The sequence below is a fragment of the Saccostrea echinata genome, unplaced genomic scaffold (genome assembly GCF_033153115.1).
Source record: "Saccostrea echinata isolate AGI-Se365-2 ecotype Australia unplaced genomic scaffold, CSIRO_AGI_Sech_v1 ptg000054l, whole genome shotgun sequence".
In the NCBI taxonomy this organism is placed as follows: domain Eukaryota; kingdom Metazoa; phylum Mollusca; class Bivalvia; order Ostreida; family Ostreidae; genus Saccostrea; species Saccostrea echinata.
The window spans coordinates 31,123,130-31,150,522 of NW_026889803.1; the positions used below are offsets into that span (position 1 = coordinate 31,123,130).

General features: G+C 32.5%; 1 protein-coding gene across 1 annotated transcript in view; it reads right to left on the reverse strand.

Moving 5' to 3' along the window:
- Positions 1–27,393, reverse strand: part of LOC133206309 (ATP-dependent RNA helicase DDX1-like) — a 214,382-nt gene that overhangs the window by 55,406 nt on the left and 131,583 nt on the right. Inside the window, exon 20 of the mRNA XM_061342266.1 lies at positions 23,250–23,361. Coding sequence (XP_061198250.1) covers positions 23,250–23,361 — 112 coding nt within the window. The remainder of the gene's footprint in view (positions 1–23,249; positions 23,362–27,393) is intronic.

The following is a 27,393-nucleotide window of genomic DNA, read 5'->3' on the forward strand; positions in this document are numbered from 1 at the left end:
AATTGTCATCTGACCACTGATCAAAAAAAACAAAACAAAAACAAAACAAGTACATATTCAAAGAAAGTCTATTGATGTTTGCATCCTTACAAACATTGACACTGGATCAAGTTAGGTTTTAGCAGTGTTTTAAAATTACTTAGGAAGGGCCCTGCTCCAAAACCTCTTTCATCATCCTGAAAAAGTAGGTAACATGCAACATCCAAAGCAGGTCTGGTGCTTCCCTAGATACATCATTCATGCATGACTAGTCAGGATAGGACTTGACTTGATAATGTACATTAATTTACTTGATAATGGATCTGCTGCAAAAGCTTAACCTACTCACTCATTTTGAAAATACAAGTCACATGCAGCAACCAAAGGTTGTTGTAATTGATGACTTCTGTGAGTGCTAACTTCTTTATACTAAAGATCAAAGAGTGTCTTTGAAACAAGCCAATCATATTAAAGAGAACTTTCTCTACATAAAAAATAACCTATAGGATTTTTCCTAAGAATCTGCCAAGTAAAACATTTTACATAAAATTCTACCTACAAGATAGTAAAAGAAAAACAAGAATAAAGAATGCCAAAGACTACTCACTATTCATCACCACTTGTTTAAAGACAAATGATTTTTATTGTCTAATAATAGTACTAAACCTATAAACATTGAACAGAAACTATGCACAAGGTATTTCATTTGTTTACAAACTTACGTCAAACCAAGACAAAAATCCTGAAGAAAATTTCACAGCAACATATTTCACATGTTCTGAAGAGCACAGCTATTATTTCATAGTGTCTATAAGAAACAAGAGTTGACTTCAAAGACTGTGGAAGAAATTTGGTCAAGAGAAGAAGTAAACTTGAGCAAATTCAACGAGTGGCATAATGAATGAATAAAGGAATTAGCCCATTGTGCATAATAAAATTTTTCCTCTTAAACCATGTATCAGAGATTTCAGTAATAATAGTCATAAAGACCCCCCCCCCCCCCCCCTTCAAAAACACACACACACACACACGCAAAACTGTGATTCAATATTATTATGCCATTTTAAACTGTAGATCACCTCATGAGAAACTCAGGTCTCATGTCTCTATAAATGTGGGTTCCAGAAGTGTCATTCTTTTCCAAGATGTTACTTCGGTGAAACACTTGACAAGAATCATGAGATTCTGCATGTGGTGTTGACAGACTAATCTAAATACATGAGTTCTGAGGAATACAAATTCTGAAAAAATCAATTTATTGCTGTAAAAGCTTCAGCATAAACAAATCAAATGAATTTAGGACCATTTCATGATCTGTTTTCTAATGTCTTTCTGTAGCAAGATTTTTAATTTAATACTACATGAATAAAAATTATAGACAAGTGAAGGAAAAACTGATTTCTTATGCATGGGAAAAATGGAAATGTCTTGAGGTTTGTTCATTGTCCTCACAATAGTTAAAATAGTGATAAATACACTAAACCTCTTCCAGCACTGTCTATTGTATATTCATTTGTTCTTATTTATGATTTTCAAAACTTGTAACTGATAAACTGAAATAGCATTGGTCTCTGATGAGACTGTAGCTTTACTGGTTTGTAATTTTATCAGTAACACTTTTTTCAGATTAACATTTACAGAATTATATATCCTGATGATATCTTTACTACTTCAAGTAAGATCCTAGGTTAATGTCCCTGCGCTCCTCAAATACCTCAGACTCTTACATCCGAAGGCCATATTCTAACAAGCTCGTTCCACCTGAGATTTTGGGGAGAACATCTTATGCATGAAATAAACTGTAAACAAGTTATTCTCAGGTACCTATGTGTTTGCATTGGGTATAAAAATCACAAGAAATCATAAAATCCACTTTATTCAGTATGCATCATTGTTCAATAATCAAAATCGTCATTATTTCATTTTGTCACCAGAATTACTTTCGATTTGACTTCATGTTAATTTTGCGGATTGCTAGCCAGAAAACGAAAATTTCAGTTATCTCATAGTGGAAAACTAGTTTCTTTTCATAAGATTTTCTGCCTTCCATTCCCAAATTTCAAACAGACAATTTGTTTTAATTTCTGTTTCGATTTTAAAAATTATAATGGATTTATTGCTAATTTATTTACATTGTTTTAAATGTACTAAGTTTCATCGCAAATAGTGAAAAATTTATTGTTTCTTGTCATTCATTAATGTTTAAAGCCTGAATTTTAAACAATTTATTTAACTTCCAACTTGGGTTTCAGCGGGGAGAATTTTTACAATGGGGGCTGGAGGTTACGCGGTGCCAAGTCAAAAGTATCTTGCTGTGAACTTCTAGCAGGCAAGAGTAATCTTAACTTGTACTGAGTTTTGTTGTAACCAACCAAGAAAAAGGATAAAATTAAGAAATTTCTAATGCATACCTTTGACGTTCATACAGTCAGTAATCCCTAAAGATATATTCCTTTTTTGATGAGCAAAACGTCACTTTTTCTGTCCCAAACTATTATATAGCTGATCTTTTTTTATGGATAATGAAAATCTGTTGTTTATTAATATATATGTAACAGGAAGGGAGAAAATGTGATGGACCAGACCAGAATTCCAATCCAAGCCCCCTGAAATCTACACGGGTACTCTACTAAGCTATCTGGCCAATTGCGGGGGGAGAAAGACCAAACCAGGATTTGAGCTCGAATCCCTTCACCTCCAGAGAGCTACTCTACAAACAGAGCTACCTGACAACTGTAAATATTATTGCTTCCAAAAAAAAAATAAATATGAGATTCATAGCAATTGGCATATATTATTTATGTAAAAATACAAGACGTCAAGCAGAATTTAATTTTACATAAGGAACATGTGGAAGGCATCAAATGAATACACTTTTCCCCTAATATTTTTCATAACAGCATAGTGATGGATATGCCTATTGGAATGCTTGCAGGATTTGAAAATACAACCTAATAAATCAATATGTGAAAGGTGTTTCATACAAATTTATCTGGTATCAGTTATCATGTACAAACTGAATTTGTTGACCAAGGTACTTTTTGATGTTGTTGCTAATTCTGCATAATGCAAAATTTCATTCAGAAATCAGAATGGTATTCTTAATACAAATTGATCTTTTTCTTGATCATATTTTGTGAATAGAAATTTCTCAAAGTTTAAAGTGTTATTTGGCCTTATATTGACGTCAAGCTCAACCTTTTTCAACTAAACAAAAATAATGTAGTAAAAACGTTTACCTTTTGCTGAAAATTGTTCTTTACTAAAGTTATACTTTGACATCAGGTGTTAATTTTTTTTTTTTATAAAATAACAAGTTCCAGAAGAAAAGTTCTGATTAATGAGCCCTTTCACGATAACTGCGGTACTACTCTTTTGCAGGGCAAATTAATAAATGTTTGGCGGAGTTTTTGTTGACAGATAATTAAGGAAGCGATTGCATGGTGTCACGTGATCGACTCATGTGATGTTTAAAAAAAGAAGATTTACGGTAACCATTTTCGGAATAAGGAGCGTGATTATGAATATGCCCATGACAAAAGGTCTTTGTGGCAATATTTTTAAAACAGAGAAAGAATAAAATAGGTCCTAAAGATCTGATGTTGCAGAGTGTTGGTGAGTGTCGACACAGATTTTTTTTATCCATGTGTTTTTTTCGTTTTGACACGTCTAGCCTTTGTCGTAGTTCTGAACGATGTAATCTATTTCATAAATAAATTTAATTCATACCTGGATCTTTACGTCCTCTAGTTTTAACTAAAATACTAGAATTTTATTTGAGATCGTTTTTTTTTACTATAGGATTTACATCTATGAATAGATAATCATTTCCTAGAAGCTTCAGACAGCGTGATTTTCTCAGTGATTATAATGAATATATAGGCCTATATGGAAGCATAAACAAATGTGATTTTCATATACACCAGTTTCAGGTTGCATGCTGGACATGAACGTATTTTAAAAAAATATTGCAGAGGAAATCGTTTTCCTCTGTAAGATCTTCTCTAGCATTTCCAACGCTTACATCGACCACGCAGCTATGTTAAGGCTTCCCGAAGCTTTAAAATGCGCTCAAAACATAATATGTCATTGCGAGGTCGTTTTTGGTTTTAATTTATAAGTATTGAACCTTAGTACTTCCAATTTATAAAAAGGGTTTCCTCGGCTATATATTAGCATATTTGTTATGATATCACATGACTTTGTTGATCACGTGACGGTCATTTATAATTTTTTGAAGTGTTTCATATAAATCGCTTCGGCGCAGCTGATTAACACAATAATTATTAACATTTTGTTATATAAATAAACTCATCGTATCCTTGTGTATGCGAAATGTGCTTGGGAAATGTCGTAGTATTACTTGGGTACAAAATATTTCCTGAGAAATTCAACTTACCTACAAATTTGAGGGTATTTTCCACACAATATCGTAATCTGTATTAAAACAAAGCCAACACACATTTTTCCCAAGCAAGATTCAGTTAGAGAACAACCTCTTCTTACAGATTTCCACAAAAATTCTCAGATTAATCCTCATTAATCACCTGCGCCAGACTCTTTTATACACACAAAATAAATTCTACCTCCAACCACGGGTATAAAACAGTGAACATTTCAAAAGTATATTTTTCACAAGCATTTTGAACATGATGAATTTCAATCAAGGGTAGGTAAGCGGTGTATTTTTAAAGTATTCGGACATATAAGACTTAAAAAAACCTTTAACGACCCGTGAATTTTGCAATAGCTATCTAGCATTTTACATGCAGTTTGAAATAAAGTGTAAAATTAATGACACTCTCCCCGTCATAACACCTCAAGTTTGCAGTGGCCTGACGTCATTTTCCATTATGACGTCATATTTTGGTAGTTCAGAGATGTGAAGGCACAGAGTGCACTGTCATATTCTACGGGAAGCCTTAACCTACCTGTGCATGTACATTGTAAACATTGAATCATCGGCACATATATTGCGTAAATATTTGTTGTAGTAAATTGTTTTATGCGTCGTATTTGGTAAAAAAATTGAAACTCAACACACTTCTTCTGAAGAGAAAAGAAAGGTTTCTTTTTGCAAGTTTTCACAAATCTAGCAAAAAATACGCATGTAAGAATGACAGACGAAATTAAGAGAGGTTAACTCTGACAATTGAGGAACTACGGAGGTACCAGGTATACCAGAGAAAGAAAATTATTTTGAGCATAACATTATACATTAAAAAAAAATTTTAAATCATCATGTGCACGGGAATATATTTGAAAAATTAATTTAATTTTTGAAAATTCACGAGGACATGAACAAAGACTTTTCACCTCAGCATATTTCATGAACCGCATGATCATGAAGCACAAATTTATCAATGTCATTCAACCATTATTTTGGAAACAAAACAGTTTGCACTATGCCTATAGTTTTGACTTCAAGTGTGGCATTATGACGTCACAATGGAGATATGTAGTCTTACCTAGTTCATGAGAAAATGAACTGTTTTCTAACTTGCAATGAATGTGTAGGAAAAATATTTGCAAATGTAACTATTACATAGCAAATCAATAAAATTTGTCAAATAAGATAATAGCTAGGATTTATTTTATATACGGTATAGATTGCAGATACAAGTTCTCTGAAATAATCTACTCATTCAATGTGTTCAAGTGACTACCCCCCCTCCCCCTCCCTTTCCGATTCCAAGTCACAGTGCAGAGACCTCGATGAATGTTCAGAGCATGAACAATTTGGACCTTGGACCACTGTGCACTGGTTTAGAATGTATATATATTTATATTGAAATAATAACGGAATGAATATTTTGGAGATGGAAAAAAAAAAAGTGCATATTGTTGTTTTTTGTGTACATGATACTTATACCATTCTGCTATCATTCTGCTCTACGTATAAAATGAGCAACCACCATAAGATTTTCAGAAAAAAAATATTTTATTAATCTATACGTATTGTTTTTTTTAATAGTCTTTTAATTAACAGATTATGCAAAGGTTCAGCAACAAACCATCAGATTAAAATTTATGAAGTCTTTTAATATTTTAGGAAGGGAGGGGGGGGGGGGGGGGTACTGAAATGCATGTAACTTAAAAAAGAATGTGATGACCCCACTTCATATTTTAACCATAAGTCACTTATAATATTTGTTACAAAACATATCAATTTTAGGAAAATTCATTGGGCAATTTTTTGTCAAGACGTTGAAAACTGCTCTTGGGGTGAAAATATTACTGCAAATTTACAATGACTACTCCCCAAAGCAACTGTGGCATTACTATATCTATCAATAGTTTCCGATACAATTTTTATTTTCAATGAATATAAAGCATATCATTTAATATCTGGTGAAAATTATTTGTTTCAATTTTGATACCTGTATGGCATACTTAAAATTTCACTACATAAATATCAAAATACCGCAGTTATCGTGAAAGGGCTAATTGTCATGGTTTGATTTTATGTCAATGTATTCTTAGATATAGTGATCCACTTTGGCAAACTCTGGTTTCTTTGTGATCTTTTATAATGAATACTGTCATTACTGTACTGTGATCTTAAAAAAACATAATGCTTTATGTTTATATATCTAAGCCTTTTTCATAAGTAGCAATTTTCAGTTCATTTGGCTATCCTTGCATGATTGCAAAATTCAATTCTTTCATCCCTTCAAACCTTCATCTGAATGGCTAGTCTTTTTGTCCTTTCTCTCTCTCAAGATCTGTTAATTTTTCTTTTACATGCATTCCAGGGAATATTGTATCCACAATATAATTATTCCACTTTTTAAAGCTATAATATATTCAGCTATAAGACATACATTGAACAGTTTCACTGTTATCAATTTAAAATTTCTATCACTGATTTATAATTGCTAAACACACGATAAAACAATAAAAGAAAAAAAAATTAAAAAACATATGTTTTAAATTTTGAAAAATATACTGATTTTATATTAGAACTTAGATATGCTAATAACTAAATATACTTTTTTGGGAGTTAAATTTTTGTCCTAAAATCTATATTCATCTTAAGCGAGTCCTTGAAATATTGGCATTTTTCTGGTCATGAAAATGTATTTTCATAACAATTAATACCAGCAATTATTGTTGACATAAGTCAGTATATATTCCTAAGATTCAAAGTGAAGGAAAGAAAAAATTTAAGGTTACTTTTTGCATAAAGTTCAATTGCTCATAGATTTAAATGAATTAATTTTGTTTAAAATACAAGGGCTGTTTGGAAATTATTGAGACATTTACCTTTACTCCATAAAGGACAGAGATAAATTCATGAAAATTTGTCAACATTTTATAAAGAATGAATGAAACAAATGTGCAAAATTTCTAATTTATAGAAAAATTAGACAAGTTTCGTGAAATTATAAACATGCATATGTCTATTGACCTGGAGCAGCATCGCTGCATCATTTTAATGTCACGTCAGCCTTAGATGTTTTCACAAGTGAAACGATCAGGAAGCATTTACTCTTCTTTCTCTGTTATCACATATAACATTACAAAAATCAAATGTCTCTTTTAATGATTCTTTACAAAAAAAAAAAAATAAAAAAAAAATAAAATGTGTGCTGTTGCTACCCCAGTGTAAAATATACATGAAGTGTCATATATAGGTTGACTTAGCACCATGCAGTACCGATTTATGCAAAGTGGGTCTACGTTACTTAGTCCGTAATAATTGATGACCGTCCAGAGCTTTTGTTTTTACTCTGGTTGAATTATTTGTAAGAAAAAAAAAATATACCAATGAAAAAATCAAACCCTTAGACATATTTTTTTCTTATTATGTTCCCCAAACGAAGTTTGGGAACATATTGTTTTTACTCTGTTTCTTATTATTATTAAGGTCTTCCGTCTCCACGGAAGACCTTATAGTGATTCTACTGTTTCTTATTATTATTATTGTTATTCTTATTTTTCCTCCCATATTTTGTGCACGCGTTTTCTCAAAAAGTATTCAGTGGTTTTCAGTGATTTTTTCAGGGATAATGGACATTATTATGATCTTTGTGCATTTGAGGAGAAAATTCAAAAAATCTCTTTCGGTTCCATGTAATGGCCAATTTTCTGATTTTGAATTGGATTTTTGTCTTTCTATCTCCTCTAGAACGGCTAAAGATATGAACTGGAGATATGTCAAAGATGATAGAGCATGACTTGTAGATGTTCTGACCAATTTTTTGTGCGTCGTCGATGCTTCCGGTCACCACCGGAAGCGAATTTCAAAAATGGATTTTTACAACTTTTTTGTTTTTCAAAATTTTTTCTTTGATATTATTATGGTTAATAGAAACACTTCTAAAAATACTTAATATATATTTTGTTTTAAAATTGATAAATTCAAACTCTAGATATTTGCATTTTAAAATTTGAAGCGGGTCAAAATGGCGGCCGTCTCCGTAAACTCCGACGAGCTGGTCGGAGTTTATGGAGACAGCCGAACGTCTTGTTGAATGAAACTAGCATAAGGATCAACGAAATGTACAGGAATTATTGGATCTGGCAGATTTTGGAAATGGATAATCTGTCTTTGAAAACATAAATACTCTGACCTCCAAATGCAATAAAATTAGTAATTTGTACGGTACACACAATAATATATATGATGATGGAGACCATTCAATAGATCAATCATTTTAAAGAAAAGCGGGAAGATTTGCTCGTGACGTTTGGCGCGAAATAATGTATTGTAACACCCCTCCCTTTTCATAGTAGACAAATGGTCCGATACAGAAGAGCAGAAAAAGATAACATGGACATGAAATACATGTATATGGAATTGCATGGAATAAAAAGTTGAATATATATGTATAAGAATAAAAGAAGTAAACAGTATCATCAGTTCATCAGTAATAGATTATTTCTTCTGCTAACAGTTATTGTTTAATTAAACTCAATTAACGAATTCCGATGTTAATCTGCTTGCACAAAATTTGGCTAACTAGTTCGCATTCTATAATTCCGCCGTATATAAAAAAAAGAGCTTTTATCCTCCTTGACGCTTGTTACTTCAAGCATTGATTCAAAGTAAAAATCGATGATGGATGGTAAAATTGCGCTGGTGTAGTGGTTTCCATATTGAATTTTGAAGCAAGCGATCTGGGTTTATTCCCAATTATGTCTGAATTTTCTTTCTCATTTCTTAGTTTTAATTTACGTTTTCATCTTTATAAATGACATTGAGCGTTTTTTTTCTTTGCGAAGTCTGCGCTATTCTCATTTTTTAACAGAAATCTTTAATATCCTTGCATTTTGAAAGACCCATGTAATATTTTAGGCGTCTTTACTACAAGCATATATAAATATAATTTTACATGCAAAGAATATCACATTGTCAGTTGTCTGAGAAAGATCTCGAACACAGTAAGAGATTAAGACACCAAACTTATATGAGCAACAAACCTTAAGATTTAGACAAAACCATTTGAGTTCAGAGCGTCAGTCGTCTCTTCCGGTCGTCACAGGAAGTGATCAAAGAAATCGAAAATTTCAACTTTTCTTTTTTTAATTAAAAATTGCATCACTTTATTGCATCTTTTTCGCAGATTCGAAAGATGTTGGTCCCACTGGAAACAAAAACGACAACTTCCGGTTATAAGAGAAAAACTAAATAAATTGAATATTTTACTTTCCCATAAATATTCTTTATAGATTAAGTATTTGGAATGAATTTTAGATATGTTATTCAGAGTGCAAATGTCTAGGGTAACCTTAAATAGCGTTCAAAAATTCACTTCCGGTCCTCGGTAATTTCTCGGTATATATATCCATCATCGATTTTTACTTTGTATCAATGCTTGAAGTAACAAGTACAAAAAACAAACTTTTATCCTCCTTGAAACTTTATAGAAATAATGATCAGTAATTGTAGTTGTGCGATTCGCATAGAAAATTTTCAAATTGTCCATTGTTGTCATGGAAACAGAGGAAAAGTGAAAATTCTTTAACTTCGATTTTCTCATTAACTGCTCAAGCAATCACTTTGAAACTCTAATGGATGATTCCTTGCATTGTGTCAAAGTGATTTCTATTTTTTAAAAAACTGGAATTGGCCGCACACAGTTACCATAGAAACAAAACAGATAAAAAGTTATTATGCTCACACATGTTCTCAGAGGTGGCTTGGACGATTTTGATGAAACTTTACAGAAATTATAATTAGAAACTCTAGGTGTGCAGTCAACATTCAAATTTTTCTAAATTCCTATCGTTGCCATGGAAACGGACGAAAAGTGAAAATTCTTTCATTTCTATTTTTCTCAGTAACTACGCAAGCAATCTTTTGGAGACTTTAAAGGATTATTCCTTCTACTGAATCATATTGTTTTCCGCAAAGAAATTGGAGCAGGTCCATCACTTCAGCCACCGGAACGAAGTCGTATTTTGGTTCACCTTAGATTTGTACTCGAGCGTTCTCGTAGATGGCTTTCAAAATCTTCATGAAACTTTACAGAGATAAAAATCACCAACCCTAGTTGTGCATGAGATATTTTATTTTGTCAAATTTTGTCGCTGACGCCAGATAAGGAACAGGGGCCCGTTTTACAAAAGAACTTACGACTAAGACCAAAATTTAATTCTGCTTGTAACTTTTTAAATTTACATTGTATTAAAATGATTTTAATCTTTTTAAAAGGAATATAGTAAGATATTTTTACGCTAGCAATTTTAAAGAGAATCATCAATTTTGCAAAATTTTACAATCAACTTAAGTTTTTGATCTTAGTCGTAAGTTCTTTTGTAAAACGGGCCCCAGATGATTTAAGAAAGGTCGCGGTCTCGTGACCATTGTATGCTATAAGAAGTTTCTTTTAATCAAAGTACTGAAAGAACTGATAGAGTTGATGGTTGTCCAAGCTTAGCTAATGGGTATTGCTTTAGTGATGAAAAAATGAAATGTCTATTTAGAAACAGAAATTCAAATTTCCATTTGATATTTTTTTATGTCAATTTCATGATATGATGCAATGTATTTTTTAAATCCAATTACCAGATAATACTTTATGAAATTATAAGAAAACGATATTTCTTTCTTTTTACAGTATAATTATACAAGTTATACATTTATTGAGCATTGCTACCTTATTTTAAGAAATATAAAATTTACATTTTGTAAATCAAGTTTCCTACTATATGAGTTATATTCCGCTGCCGTGATGCTTTTTCTGTTGCGTGTGTGTAAAACATCTTATCTACGATTACTTCATCTTAGTATAAAACACTCGTATTAATTATTTTCGGTATCACTAGTGACTACAAACTAGCGATATTATTTCTTCAATACAATCCAATTCTCCGGATGTGTTAGTGTTAGTTACATGTATATTCTGTCCTCAAAATGAGAAAATATCTGAGCGAGATCTCAGAAACGGTAAGAGATTAAGACACCAGACTTTTATGAGTGATAGACCTTGAAGAGTAAGCAGAACCATTTGGGTTAAACTGTCAGCCGTCACTTCCGGTCGTCACAGGAAGTGATCAAAGAAATCAAAAATTTCAACTTTTTACTTTTCAACTTTCATCACTTTATTGCATCTCTTTCGCTGTTTTGAAATATGTTAGACTCCACCGGAAACAAAAACGTCAACTTCCGGTTTTAGAAGATAAAATATGTTATTTCGATATTTAACTTTCTCATAAATATCGCTTATAGAAAAAGTATTGAAATGTTTTATACATGTTGTAGATACTGCAAATGTCTCGAGACATGTCAGATATTTTTTTTAATAAAATTTACTTCCGGTTGTGTGTTTTCCTGTCCTCAAAATTAGAATTTGTTCTCACAACTGCTCGGCAACAATAAACAACTGAATTCTGAAACTTTCAGGACTGATAGTCCGTCTTCAGTTTATTTGCATCGTATGAAAATCGTGTGTCCCATTACTTCCGGTCGTGACAGGAAGTGATGCAAAAAAGTGAATGGTTAATAGTTAGCACGTTGGATTTTCACGCTTAAGACCAGGGTTAAATCTCCAGAGTGTCTGAATTTCTTTTATCACTTTTCAGCTTCAATTTTCGTTTTTATTTTCAGAATGGGACGGAAGACCTCTCATTGCTCGCAATGAGTTTCTAGTATTATTATTATTTTTTTCCCCAAAATTTTGTGCAGGCGATTTCTCAAAAACTATTCAGTGGTTTTAAATGAAACTTTCAGGAATTATGCGACGTGAAATGGACTTTGTTCATCAGAAGGAAAATTTGGAAAACTTGCTTCTATTGCCAAGTTATTGACAGTTTTCTGATTTTAAAATGAAATTTTGTCCCCCCTTTTTTTCAAAAATGGTTTAAGATATGAACTGGAGACTTGTTAGAGATGATAGGTTATGTCTTCTAGATGAGGGGAATCACCTTTTTGTGCGTCATCAGTACTTCCGGTCGTTACCGGATGCGAATTTAAAAAAGTCGTATTTTTAAACTTTTTTGTTTTTCTATATTTTTCTTTTATTTTAATAAGGTTATTAGAGGCTCTTTTGAAAATGCTTTATATATAATTTATTTTAGAATTGATCAATCCAAACTCTAGATATTCGCATTTCTAAATTTGAAGCGGGTCCAAAATGGCGGCTGTCTCTGTAAACTCCGATAAGTAGGTCAGAATTTACGGAGTCAGCCGAGCGTTTGTTTGAATGAAAGTACCATAAGGATCAAAGAAATGTGAAGAAAATGTTGGATTGTCACATCACAATTACGTTGCAATTCTGTTTCGCAATAGAGTTTTAATCTGGGGTTTCCTCAAACGTCTACTATAATTGTTCTTGTCTGTATCTCAAAGTAGAAAAACGACATGACTACAAGTGGAAATACGATAACTACAACCTTTTGTTTTACACCACGGAAAAACTGATCCTAAACCATGGTTATAAGTAAAAGCTTTTTAAGAAACTTGCCTGACTAAAGCAATCAATATATAGTAATTATTACGTGGCCATTGTTTTTTCCCCATGCAGGCTTGTGTCATATTAAATGAACAGAAAAGACAGAAATAAGAAAACCATTTTTTTAAAGATTGTTTAATGAAAATGATTTAAATATTTTTTTTCTAAAAGATGTTGTTATTGAACATAAATGGTATCAGATTCCTTGACCGTCGCAGGACGAGACATGTTTTTGGGCGAAACATTCCAGTCTTCCCATGAATGTGTAACTAATCCGAATAGTCCACTTTGGGGGTAAACAGGAAAATAAAACTTGTAGAAAATCTTACCTAAATCACTGCTTCAGTGTTACTTATCCATACGATATATAATAAGTACAATATGATAAATATACTTTCTCAAGCTCGATATTCAGGTTATAAGAACATACATTTTGAAATTTCATTGAAGCCATCACCATTCAATAGAAAATACATTCTGAAGAATATGCGCGAATATTAACCCGTGACGTTTCGCGCGAAATAATGTATCGTGATCCACCTTTCGTAGTAGACAAATGGTCTGATGCAGAAGTATATAGAAGTGCAGAAAAAGATTACATGGACATGCCTGTATATGGAATTACATGAAAACAAAAAAAGTTGAATACATAAAGAATAAAAGAAAGTAAACAGTATCATCAAAGAATGGCTAAAGATATAAATATGAAACTTGCTGAGGTGATAGAGCATCAAATGTAGATATATTGATTGACAATTAATTTTCGTCGTTCTTACTTCCGGTCGCAAACGGAAGTGAATTCAAAAATGTTAAATTTGCAACTTTTTTGTTTTTCAATATTTTTCTTTGGGATTTACAGGGTTAATAGAGAGTCTTCTAGGAGTTTTATGTATATTTTCATCTTTTTGATTGAAAAAAGTTTGCAAAGATTTTATAAAATTCACTTTCGGTCGAGTGATTACCTGTCCTCAAAATTAGAATTTATTCTCACAATATTGCTTGGCAACAGTAAATGACTGAAGTCTAAAACTTTCAGGTCTGATAGTCAGCCATCAGTTTATTTGAATCGTGAGAAAATCTTGAATCGCCGTTACTTCGGTCGTGACAGGAAGTGATGCAAAAAAGTGAATAGTTAATGGTTAGCTTTCTTGGATTTTCACGCTGAATTTCTTTTATCACTTTGTCAGAGTGAAATTTTGTTTTTATTTTCAGAATCGGACGGAAGACCTCTCATTGCTCGCAATGAGTTTCTTGTTATTATTATTATTCTTTTTTTCTACTTTCTTCTCCGGTACTTTTTTGTCCGGGAGTGTTCTCCTAGAACCACTCATCCGATTGACATGAAACCTTTTTAGGGTTAATAGGCATGCTGTGTAGGTGTTCGGAACGAAGGTCATTTTGTGCGCACATGCATGCACGTGCGCGCGCGTGCAATGAGTGAAATGACCGATATACTTGATGAAGCCGTAACTTTTATATTTCTTGATGAATTGCTTTGAAACTCAAAATATAAAGATATATTACTAGTCTAGACAAGATAACATGGTCAAATTAGCGTGAACTTACGCGCATGCACGTGCGCTCTTCTCTGATTGGCTGATACAAAAATCTCAATAATTCCCTTGTTTTTTGACAAAATACTTTGAAATTTAGAATATAAGTATATATTATAAGGCGCTACAACATGTTGTATAGGAAATTTCTTGAAAATATGCGCATGCAGGTGTGCTGCAATCTGATTGGTTGAAACTTTAAATGTCTATAACTCCCTTGGTTTTCAACAAAACAGGATGAAATTTACGACATGGATAGGCACATAGAGCTCCTACATTATGATACTATCAAAATTGAATGCAAGGCCATGCATACGCGTATGCTGAATTCTGATTGGCTAATACTTAAAGGGTTACATCTCTCTTATTTTTCAATGAGATTCTTTAATATTTAACACAAAGTATGCATTGTGAGACACTATAAGAAAATTAATGTGAAAAATGTAGAAAACATGTGCAAGCACATGCGCTGAAATTTGATTGGCTAATACCCATATGGCTATATCGGAGTAGTTTTCCAAAGAAATACCCTTAAAAATAAAGTGTCCATCTTTATCACAAAAGTATTGTCTAATTTATTGAAGCTTGTAGGGAATGGGGCATCATAAGGGATTGGGGAGCCGTTTGGGGAACATCTGTAATGGTTCCCGTTACAATTAGCACTAGTTGTTATTGTTTTAGCATGTCGTTTAGTCTGGAAAAGCATTCTCCATAGTGCTACACAAAATTTTAGGTATGCTCACTGCGCAGGCTTGACGTCAAAATTCGTGTTGTCCTTGTTAACAGATTTCTATACCGTGCTTAAATTTATTTATGATCTCCATATTTCTGATCGAGAATCTTGAATCTACACTATCTGAGGATGCTTCCATATCAAAATGACTAATCATGGCTTTGCAGTTCTTCAGAAGAAGATATTTTCCTATATATTTATATTTAAGACTTTGATCCTCCATTGTGGCCCCGCCCTACCCCCGGGGGTCATGATTTGAACAAACTTGAATCTACACTACCTGAGGATGCTTCCATATAAATATGACTCATCATGGCTTTGCTGTTCTTGAGAAGAAGATTTTTTTTAATTTTTCCTATATATTTCTATGTAATTCTTTGATAGTCCATTGTGGCCCCACCCTTAGCCCCCAGGGGTCATGATTTGAACAAACTTGAATCTACACTACCTGAGGATGCTTCCATATAAATATGATTCATCATGGCTTTGCTGTTCTTGAGAAGAAGGTTTTTACAGATTTTTCCAATATATTTCTATATGTAAAATTTTGATCCTCCGTTGTGGCCCTGCCCTACCCCCGGGGGTCATGATTTGAACAAGTTTGAATCTAGACTACCTGAGGATGCTTCCACATGAGTTTCATTTTTCCTGGCCCTGTGGTTCTTGAGCAGAAGATTTTTAAAAGATGCTATTAATTTTTCATAAATTCTTTATTATCTCCTCTTGAAAGAGGACGTGGCCCTTCATTTGAACAAACTTGAATCCCCTTTACCCAAGGATACTTTTTTGTGGCAAGTTTGGTTGAAATTGGCCAAGTGGTTCTTGAGAAGAAGTCAAAAATGTTAAAAGTTTACAGACAGACAGACGGACAGCTAAACAGACGGACGCCGGACAAAAAGTGATCAGAAAAGCTCACTTGAGCCTTTGGCTCAGGTGAGCTAAAAATTATATACATAAATTGAATTATATTCACTCTTACTATGGGTCCATCGAGAGTTTGAACGTTGGTGTTACATATTTTCAATATTAGATTTCGTGACTGCCAGGTATCCCTACCATTGACACAATAATAAACCATTGAAATATTTGTAAAATATTTTTTGTTTTTATCAATTCCTAGTGTTTGTCAAACGTATATGCAAATTTTCATCGAAAGACATTCATTAGAAAGAAGAATATACTGGTATACAATGTCTCAATAATTTCCAAACAGCCTTCGTACATATTTAATTAAAATTGTTGATAAAATTTTTAACAAGAGGCCCATGGGCCACATCGCTCACCTGAGCACATTGGCTAGGAAAAAAAGCAAAAATCAGTACAACAGGGAGGGGGTGTTGAATTTTAAACTACCTGATCATGCTTTCATATCAATATAACAAATGGCTTTGTTGTTCTTGAGCAGCAGATTTTTTTCCAAATATATTCATTTGTAAAAATTTGATCCCCCATTGTGGCCCCACCCTAACCCCAGGGGCCCTCATTTGAACAAATTTCTTTCTACACTACCCAAAGATACCTCCATATCAATTTGACTAATCATGGCTTTTCTGTTCTTGAGAAAAAGACTTTTTCCTTTATATTCCTCTGTAAACTTTGATCACCCATTGTGGCCCCAACCTATCCCCGGGGTAATGATTTGAACAAACTTGAATCTTCACTATCTGAGGATGCTTCCATATAAATATGACCAATCATGGTTTTACTGTTCTTAAGAAGAAGATTTTTAAAGATATTTTCCTATATATTTCTATGTAAAACTTTGATCCCTCATTGTGGCCCCACCCTACCCCCGGGGGTTATTATTTGAGCAAACTTGAATCTTCACTACCTGAGGATGCTTCCATATTAATATGACCAATCATGGCTTTACTGTTTTTAAGAAGAAAATTTTAGAGATATTTTCCTATATATTTCTATGTAAAACTTTGATCCCTCATCGTGGCCCCACCCTACCCCCAGGGGTTATGATTTGAACAAATTTGAATCTTCACTACCTGAGGATGCTTCCATATAAATATGACCAATCATGGCTTTACTGTTTTTTAAGAAGAAGTTTTTTAGAGATATTTTCCTATATATTTCTATGTAAAACTTGGATCCCCCATTGTGGCCCCATCCTACCCCCGGGGGTCATGATTTGAACAAACTTGAATCTACACTACCTGAGGATGCTTCCATAAAAATATGACCAATCATGGCTTTGCTGTTCTTAAGAAGAAGATTTTTAAAGATTTTTTCCTATATATATTTCTATGTAAAACTTGGATCCCCCATTGTGGCCCCACCCTACCCCCGGGGGTCATGATTTGAACAAACTTGAATCTATACTACCTGAGAATGCTTCCATAATAATATGACCAATCATGGCTTTGCTGTTCTTAAGAAGAAGATTTTTAAAGATATTTTCCTATATATTTCTATGTAAAACTTGGATCCCCCGTTGTGGCCCCACCCTACCCCCGGGGGTCATGATTTGAAGAAACTTCAATCTACACTACCTGAGGATGCTTCCATATAAATATGACCAATCTTGGCTTTACTGTTCTTAAGAAGAAGATTTTTAAAGATATTTTCCTATATATTTCTATGTAAAACTTGGATCCCCCATTGTGGCCCCACCCTACCCCCGGGGGTCATGATTTGAAGAAACTTGAATCTACACTACCCGAGGATGCTTCCATATAAATATGACCAATCTTGGCTTTACTGTTCTTAAGAAGAAGATTTTTAAAGATATTTTCCTATATATTTCTATGTAAAACTTGGATCCCCCATTGTGGCCCCATCCTACCCCCGGGGGTCATGATTTGAACAAATTTGAATCTTCACTACCTGAGGATGTTTCCACATAAGTTTCACCTTTCCTGGCCCAGTGGTTCTTGAGAAGAAGATTTTTAAATGATGCCATTATTTTTTTCACTAATTCCTAATTATCTCCCCTTGGAAGAAGGCGTGGCCCTTCATTTGAACAAACTTGAATCCCCTTTACCCAAGGATGCTTTCTGGCAAGTTTGGTTGAATTTGGCCCAGTGGTTCTTGAGAAGAAGATGAAAATGTGAAAAGTTTACAACAACAACAATGCCAACGACAACAACGACGACAGACAACGGACAAATTTTGATCAGAAAAGCTCACTTGAGCCTTTGGCTCAGGTGAGCTAATAATAGATGTCATATCCCAAAACAGACATCGAAACAGTGGTTAATTAAAAACACAGTAGAAAATTTATTTGAAATTGGCAACCGATTCTTGCAAAAGATTCAACTGACCAATAGTAATAAGCAGTGAAAACTTCTTCCAAAATAAGCTGAAAAGTACACCTGACTTGTAAAGGAAGTATAAGGGTCATTCTCAAATTTTGTCCAGATTCCATCAACAGAATTTAGAGAAAATTAATTCTGAGAACTAAATATTTTAAAGTTTTATGTTAGTAATGAAACATCAGAGATGCGTAAATAATGTTGAAACACTAAGAATTCTATCAACATTTATTATAAAATCTATTATAAGTACATGCATTCAACAATAAATGTCCATGGTGTTACTTACTTAGAAGTCGCAATAAAATAATAATTTACAAAAATTTAAGGTTTCTAGAATCATAATCTAAACATCCTAATAAAAAATATTCTATCAAAACAAATTGAGGGTTCTTAAGAGAGAAATTTCAGATGACATAAAGCTGAAAGTTGTTAAAATTATAAAATTTGATTATTCTAACAAATATACCTTAAGCATATGTCATTTTACCTCAGCATGAACTACTGGCTTTGCGGATATACTTTGTATTAGAAGACAACAGGATTGTGTAGCAAGTTTTGATAAAATTGTGGAAAGATTTAGAGTATAAATTTAGGAAAAATGGTTTAGTAACACCAAGGATATTTTCATAACACAAAGGACATAAAAGTAACACAAAAGACATTTTGTTCAAACCTTAAGAAGAAATAATAAATTTGTTCCCCTTCCCCAGCAAAAAGCACAACAATGGCATTATCTTATAGATGTTAATGAAAGTATATTGTTTTAAGAAAAATATTTCTTGGGATTTCATTTCTTTTTACATTTGGAGTCTGACAAGTAACACCAATGATAAAAAAAGTAACAACATAGACATAATTGTCTAATTATAAAGATACGTGAACATCAACAAAATATAAAAATAAGTTATGCATGAATAATGAAGGATTACTATCATAGGACCTAGAATCACTGATCAGTACATGTACAAGTATTTGTATATCCAAAAAGAAGTTGTAACACCAAAGACAAAAGATAACACAAAGGACATCTCATTTTGTTTGTTGTTTTACATACAGCCTCCTTCCACACTGGGATATCTATTTGATACTTTCTTCCTACAGGATGTGGAGGACGAATTATAACCAAAACATCACCTATGTTGTACTAATATTCATCTTTTACAGTTTTTGGTCGTATTTAGTTTTTTATTTTCATTACTGCTTTGATCACACATGTATGTATTCTGAAGTTCAGATGTCTCTGTGTTTCAGCATTTTTATCTAAGTTTCTTTTCCGGGGTCTCAGTTTTTCAGTAATTTTATTCGAATTTTTCTCCATTCTGGAACCCTGGTTGCTCTGGTTTCTCTTAATATGAACTCTTTTGTCCACTAAAACCCTGACTATCTGCCTTTCCTATTCATAAATTAATATTATTTGATTTTATGTTATAGGTGTTGATCAGCTGTATGTATACTCACCAGAATAAAAAGAATATACCTTTGCCCAATGCCTATTTGTTGTTTGATATAAATTTCAAGATATGCTGGGTTCAAAAGATAGAGATCCATATAAAGTACTGCCTCTACTGTAATGTCCACTCTTACTTCAGCTGCTCTAACTTCATTTCCAAAAGCTTTAATATACTTCTATAGTGCAAGGTTTACAAACAATTTTCAACCTTTATGGGGAAAATTAATTAGACAAATCTGCATGAAGAGTATCTTCATCTACATTCAAACATAAATTCATGATTGGTGACTGATGCGTTGTTCCTCGGTAAGATAATCTTTTGATATCGCTTTTGATATAGTGAAGAAAAATCCGAAACTATTTCATTGTCTGACATACACATTCCAAAAAAGTCAAATGTTCTCTATCTGACGTTACTTTGAAGGTTCCTTGGATCTAGATTTCACTTGTCTGGCCCTCTTTTTTACAACTTTTGAAATGTTTCGTCCTTCCAATATTTTCATCGAGAGAACATGACATAGAATCAACAGGCTTCAGAGTAAAAACATGTCATCTGTCATAAAATCGTGGTTTCTTACTTCACATTCCATTGTGTTCCTAACCTTCCCTGGAGTTACCACTTTAATCATCTCATTTTTAAGGCCTTCATTATTTTTAATGTAACTTAAATTGTACCATCTCTCCACAATTATTTTCTTTTATACATTGAACACAATTACGACTTCATATGTGATATTTTTATTTCATTTTTCTATCTTAAATGCTTGCCGTGTCCCTTGAGTAACTGAATTTGTCTATAATGTTACCACAGCTAAGTATTACAAGGTTAAAAGGGCGTAAAGATGTATTTCATAAGACATTTTGATATTTCATTTTACTCGAAATAAATAAAGACTCTCTACTCTACTGCTGAAACAAGTGTAAATACAAGAGTATATTTATAATGTAAATGTTTCATCATTTTGACGTCCATGGAGTTACCAAATTTGTCCTTTGTGTTACTTGTATCGATTATTGAATTAATTTGTAGCATGTATGAAACATTATATGTAAAACATATGATCAGATGATACAAATATTACTGATATATTATTTTTGATAAACTTTACACATTATATTTTATTTTCAAAATGTAAATTTCAAAGTTAGTTTAAATAAGTCATTGGTGTTACCCAATTTTGTCCCGTGCAATACCAAGACTGCACAATCATCAAATTGTCAAATTGTAAAAAGCATTTAGGAAATAATTTGGTATTTAAGTCAATTACACTACAAGTCAGTATTTAAAAATAGGAGGGAGATAAAACAGATGAATTGAAATTGCATTCTTTTTAATTAAATTCTGTATAGATTGTCCATAGAGTAATTAAAAACGTCCTTGGAGTAACTTTTCCTACAGTAACAAAATGGACAGTAACGCCAGGGAATTACTACATCAAAAGTTACAAGTATAAAAGCTATAGCTGACTTAAAAAGATAGAGCACAGCTCCTACATCATGTGTATTTCACTACAAAGTCACTCAATGCATCACAAACATTATAGATTAATTTATCTTCACATTATTTAAGTAACTCCAAGGACTTAAAAATAAATTACTCTTTCAACCAGACTCAACTGAAACTAGATATTGTGTCTACAGGGTGAAACACACGTATTTTGTGTCTTTTTATATTTTGGCGGGTAGAAGATGTTTAGAAGGCAGCTGATGCTGAAGAGTTCCTTCAGGAAAAATAACTGTTACAGATAACTTTTATGTCTTGGTTACTCCAAGGACACGGCGAAAATCACAAAGTTTTTTTTAACGTTTATTGTTTAAAAAATTATATTCTTACTTTTTTCAGTCACCTTTTACCATGTTTTTAAACAATGTTAAGTATTTACAATACATTAAAGGTATTTTATACTCCCAAATTATATTTACTGTCTCAATAAGGAGGGTTGAAAATACACCCTCGGCGAAATCACAAGCAATTTTCTTTAATTTAACTCATGCTGAAGGATTTTTTTCAGTGTTTATATCAATTTTTAATCCTACTTATATTTGTCCTCCCAATTTTAGACCATTGTTAAGTTCATGAGCACAAAAGAGTTTTTATTTTATTAAAATATTTACCAGAAAACTTGTTTCACTGAAATCTGGACATTTTTTGAGAATGACCCATAAACAGTACAATAAAATCATGATTTTTAACTTAAAAATGAAATTTTAACTGCCACTGAAGAATAAACCTGATGGCATCAAAAATCACACATATCCATCAACACAATTTCCTTTAAACACATCAAACTACTGAAACTTCCATTTCTACCTGTATTTTTAATAACCTATCCCTTGTACCAAAGCACATACTATTTTCCTAAACTGTCACTATAATTTATCTATATATGTACTGGTATTTTAGATACCTTCCAGACAAGTACACAATCTCCCTCAAATATTGTTGTAATCTTTCGGACTTTCCAATTCTTTTTTCTCTATAATTTCCTGGACCAATTACAACTGTTCAAACACCTGACCAAAAATTATTTCAAGGCTGAATACAGAAAGCAAAAACAAACCTTTCCTTGCAATGATTTGGGCTAAGAAAAAAATGTTGCAATTTATTTTCTCAATTATTTGTCTCTGAAGACACAATTACAATAGAAAAAAGTCTCGAATGCACATTCCTCTAAATTTGGAAAAATAACAATCCTACGTAATATATGGCATTCCCACTCCCAATTTCTGCCTTTTTTTCAAAGAACACCTCTGTAATTGCTTTGTTTCAGGAAGCTGATAGAAAAGTCAACATTTCGCCAGTGGCCCATTAAGACTGATTATTTTATCAGTGATTCCGTTACATGAACAGTGACATCTGGATTTCTTTTTATACATTTCATAAGTTATTTATAATCAACCCTTCACATCATAACCTTACATTTCTGCTAAAGCACTACAATTTTTGGAAGCAACATATTTTTCTAGTCTTAATTTTTAACACATTGTTTTCCAAATCTTTTAACTAAAGAAACCAGGTGATAACTGGCAAAAATGCAAAAACCATTCACTGTAATACGGTATACAGTGTTACAACTAATTTTCAAACTGGATTGGCAGCCTTTTTATAAATTTATAAACCAGTTTCGTAAAAAAAAATATTTCCAGAATATTTATGGACTACTGATGTTAAAACTTTTCTATCATAATTGTCCAACACAATGCTTCAGCAACAATTTTTTGCTAGTTGCCAACTATTGTAGCAACAACGGTTTTCATGCCATTTTAAAATATCTAATTTTTCTGTTCCTTTAATTATTTGAATAGAAGCTGGAGCCAAAAAAAAAATTCTTACATGCAGTAACAAGGTAAGTAATTTTCTGTTCTGACCTCTTGAGGGATTGTTTGGTGAGAATTTGTCATTGTAGTGCACCCCGTCTGTTTCCATGTGGGTCTTGAGAGATTTCCATCGAGTGTCTGTTTCCGGATCAACATCACAAACCTACAAAAGATTCAGACACTTTACATGTATCTACACAAGTGTATCAAAAAATTCTTGACTGACCACTTTGCTAAATCTTCTTAACAGGTGACACACTCCAAATTAATATATTATATTGCGTGTAATATGTCATCAATTAATTGCTTATAATAAAACATGATTATAACAAAGATGCTTATAGCAAATGCAATTTTATTACAAATTACGATCAATAATTAGTTTTTTCTAAGTTTTCTCTCAAAACATCAAAAATCTGTTCAGCATATATGGAAAATGTGCTCCTTGCTAAGACCCAAGAATTAATTCAAGAACAATTAATATATCACTAGTTATTTTTGCTTGATTTGATCTTTTCCGTTTGGTCAAATTGTTTCTGTTAGAGTTCTGAAGTCAGTTGTCTTGAGTTTCCTTCCAAGCTTGAATGATTAAGGTATAATTATGTGCTAAATTTATTGCTTCCTTTCTTGACTGATTTGTTTTGGGCAATGGATTAGGAATTCTTAATGATTAAAAAGAAGGAAAAAGTGTGAAATTACCATGGTCACCTTTTGTCCTTTGAACTTTTGAATGTTAACAGCTTAATCTTTGAGACCACTGAATCAAAACAAACCAATTCTTGTACACATTGTCTTCAAGGGGGGGGGGGGGGGGACCAAAGTATGGAAGTCAATTCACTGTGACTCAATTCATTAAAGTGATGGGTCCAAATTATGCAAAATTAACGTATTCTTTGAAAAATTTCCAACTTTACTCATGGCATCTAGTACAATATATATATATATATATATATATATATATATATATATATATATATATATATATATATATATATATATATATATATATACATATATATATATATAATTATATATGAATGAATGAAGAGCATCGATACCCACATATTTCATGTTTCTTGGAATCAGGGCTCAGGTTCTAGAATTTGGTGAGCTATAATTATGCTGAAGAATGGGCTCTCTTGTAATACAGTGCAGGGAACTAATTTTGTTACATAAACCAGCATCAGCATAAGCATTAGTAGCATCAGGATAGAGCTAGCATCAGCATCAGCATTTAAAAAACAGCATTACCAGGATCAGCATCAGCAAGCAAAGGATAAAACCAGCATTGACCTACATAAAATCAGCATTATCCTACTAGCATCAGAAAATCAATGAGTTTTAATTCAGTAAAAAATTAAAAAAGAAAGAAAGAATATTTGTTAAAGTATTCACATAATTGATACATAGTGAGATATTATGATCAAATAATTGTAAAAGGCACTTTTATTGCTTTAAACGGCAATGCTGAAATTCATTATCTACTTCCGGTAGCATGATGCTACTTTCGGCAGCATTGACCTAATTATAAAACAGCATCAGGATAAGGATTACTAGCATTAAATCAGCAAGCAAAGGAAGCATTCAAATCAGCAAGCAAAGGAAGCATTAAAATCAGCATTGATGCTGTAACAAAATTAGTTTCCTGCACTGTAGTAGACCTCTTCATGCTGTGATTGGAATCAAATCTGATACCCATATAGGATCAAACTACATCAAGATACACAATTCTCCCACTGGAAACCCAGCAAGAATAGCAACTTATCAACTTCAAACAGAGATTCCTACTATCAGAAAGGAGGTACTTTTCAGAAGTTCATATAAAGGACTTTGCTCTACATTTTGCTTATTAATCAATGTAGCAAAAAATCTTGGAAAAACTGATGATAATTTGTGTGTTTCTGTTTAAGGGAGCAGATGTTGTAGAAAGACTAGACATATGTCATTGTCTTCTAGAATGTCATTGTCTTCTAGAATGATTAAATACAACCCTCCTACTAAACAATCAGCCATATATAGGTCACATTTGATTAAAAAAAAATGTAACTATGGGAAAAAAATTCAAATTCAGAATCAATTATTTGCCAGGTATTTTTTTTTTTTTGGTTGTTGTAAATTTATTATTTAATGTTGCACTGTCTATTAAGAAACATTCCTTATGAGTAATTTTTTTGAAAATTATTTATTCATTTGCACTGTCCAATAAGAAACATTCCTGATGAGTAATTTTTTTTAATTATTATTTTTTCATTTGCACTGTCCAATAAGAAATATTCCTTATGGGTATTTTTATGCCCCCGGATCAAAAGATCCCTGGGGTATATTGTTTTTGTCCTGTCTGTCTGTCTGTTGTCAACTTTATCCTTGCCCATAACTTTTGATTGGTTGGAGCTATGACTATCATATTTTACATGTGTACTCCTTGTGACAAGACCTTTTTTTGGGTACCATCATATTTGACCTCTGACCTTGGAGTTTGACCCACTTTTGCAAAATTATATGAGACTTTAACCTTGGCCATAACTTCTTAACAGTTGGTGCTTGGGTTTTCAAACTTCACATGTGTACTCTTTGTGACAAGGTCTTCCTTTGGATACCAACAGCTTTGACCTTTTGACCTTGACCTTGGAGTTTGACCTACTTTTGAAAAAATTTAAACTTGGCCATAACTTTTGAACAGTTGGTGCTTGGAGTTTCAAACTTCACATGTGTATTCTTTGTGACAAGACCTTCCTCTGGATACCAACAACTGTGCCCTTTTGACCTTGACCTTGGAGTTTGACCTACTTTTGAAAAAATTTAAACTTGGCCATAACTTCTGAGTTGTTGGTGCTAGGGCTATCATACTTCACATATGTAATCCTTGTGACAAGACCTTCCTTTGGATACCAACCTCTTTGACCCTTTGACCTTGACCTAGGAGTTTGACCTACTTTTGAAAAACTTTAACCTTGGCCATAACTTCTGAATGGTTGGTGCTAGGGCTATCATACTTCACATATGTAATCCTAGAGCAAAACCTTCCTTTGGATACCAACAACTTTGACCTTGACCTTGATTTTTTACTTACTTTTAAAAAACTTTAACTTGAAATTGCCAGAACATTAATGGACTCGATTTAACTTGCTTTCAGTATTAAGGAATACAATGTACATGTATTAAAGTTCCAATACTGTAATCAGTAAAATACTTGTATACACTTATAATTCAATATTCCTTTCTTTCATTACTTTTCACCACATTAATCAGGATGTTTTTGTTTCACTTGTCAATGAATAATGTCAAAATACTTTTCTACAGATTACAGATATCACTTTAATGATCAACCTCAACTTCAATACACTGAACAGAATGGCATTGTTAACTCTCTATGGAAAAAGGATGCAGTTGTTTGATGATTTAAATTAAGCATCTATAAAATTAATGACAGTTATTTCCTTAAAGGGCTTGGACACAGAATTGAAGTTAATATTTTCTCAAATTTTCTGTATAATATCATGACTTATATGTTACTATAGCATTTCACACGAAAATATAATAAAAAACTTATCTTATCTGGAAATTATTAAAACTACAAATTTTGGGACGCATTTGATTGACACATCCTTGCATTTTCACAAAACTAAACTTTATCCTTAATACTTAGGAAAAGTAGAAATTTTTTGTGTATCAATGAAAAGTATTAAAACTATAATCCAGAAAATTTGGAGTAGAAATGCGAGAAAGCAAAACCAATTAATTCACCAGTATTGTCAGTCCATGCCCAGTAAGGTGTGCAGAGTTTAACAAATTGAACACACACTTGGAAACGTAAACTATTTTTGTAAAAAGGGCACGAACTCTGTTATTGTTAATGTTTACACTTCCCCTGGTGTGTTCAATAAGTTTTTAATTATATTTTTGTGTGAAATGCTATGGTAACATGTAAGTTATGATATATTATACAGAAAATTTGAGGAAATATTAACTTCAAATCTGTGTCTAAGCCCCTTTAAGATTAAACTGAACAAAACTTTTAAAATCTTTCTCCAGAATAGCTGGGCTACAACTAGTTCATATTAATATTGAAGCATCCTGGAAAATTATAATAAAGGGGGAGGGGGGGGGGAGAGAGAGAGAGAGAGGGGTCATAAGAATATAAAGACAAAAAACCATTATAAAATGTCTTGTCAAGAACAACAGCACAACAGTAAGT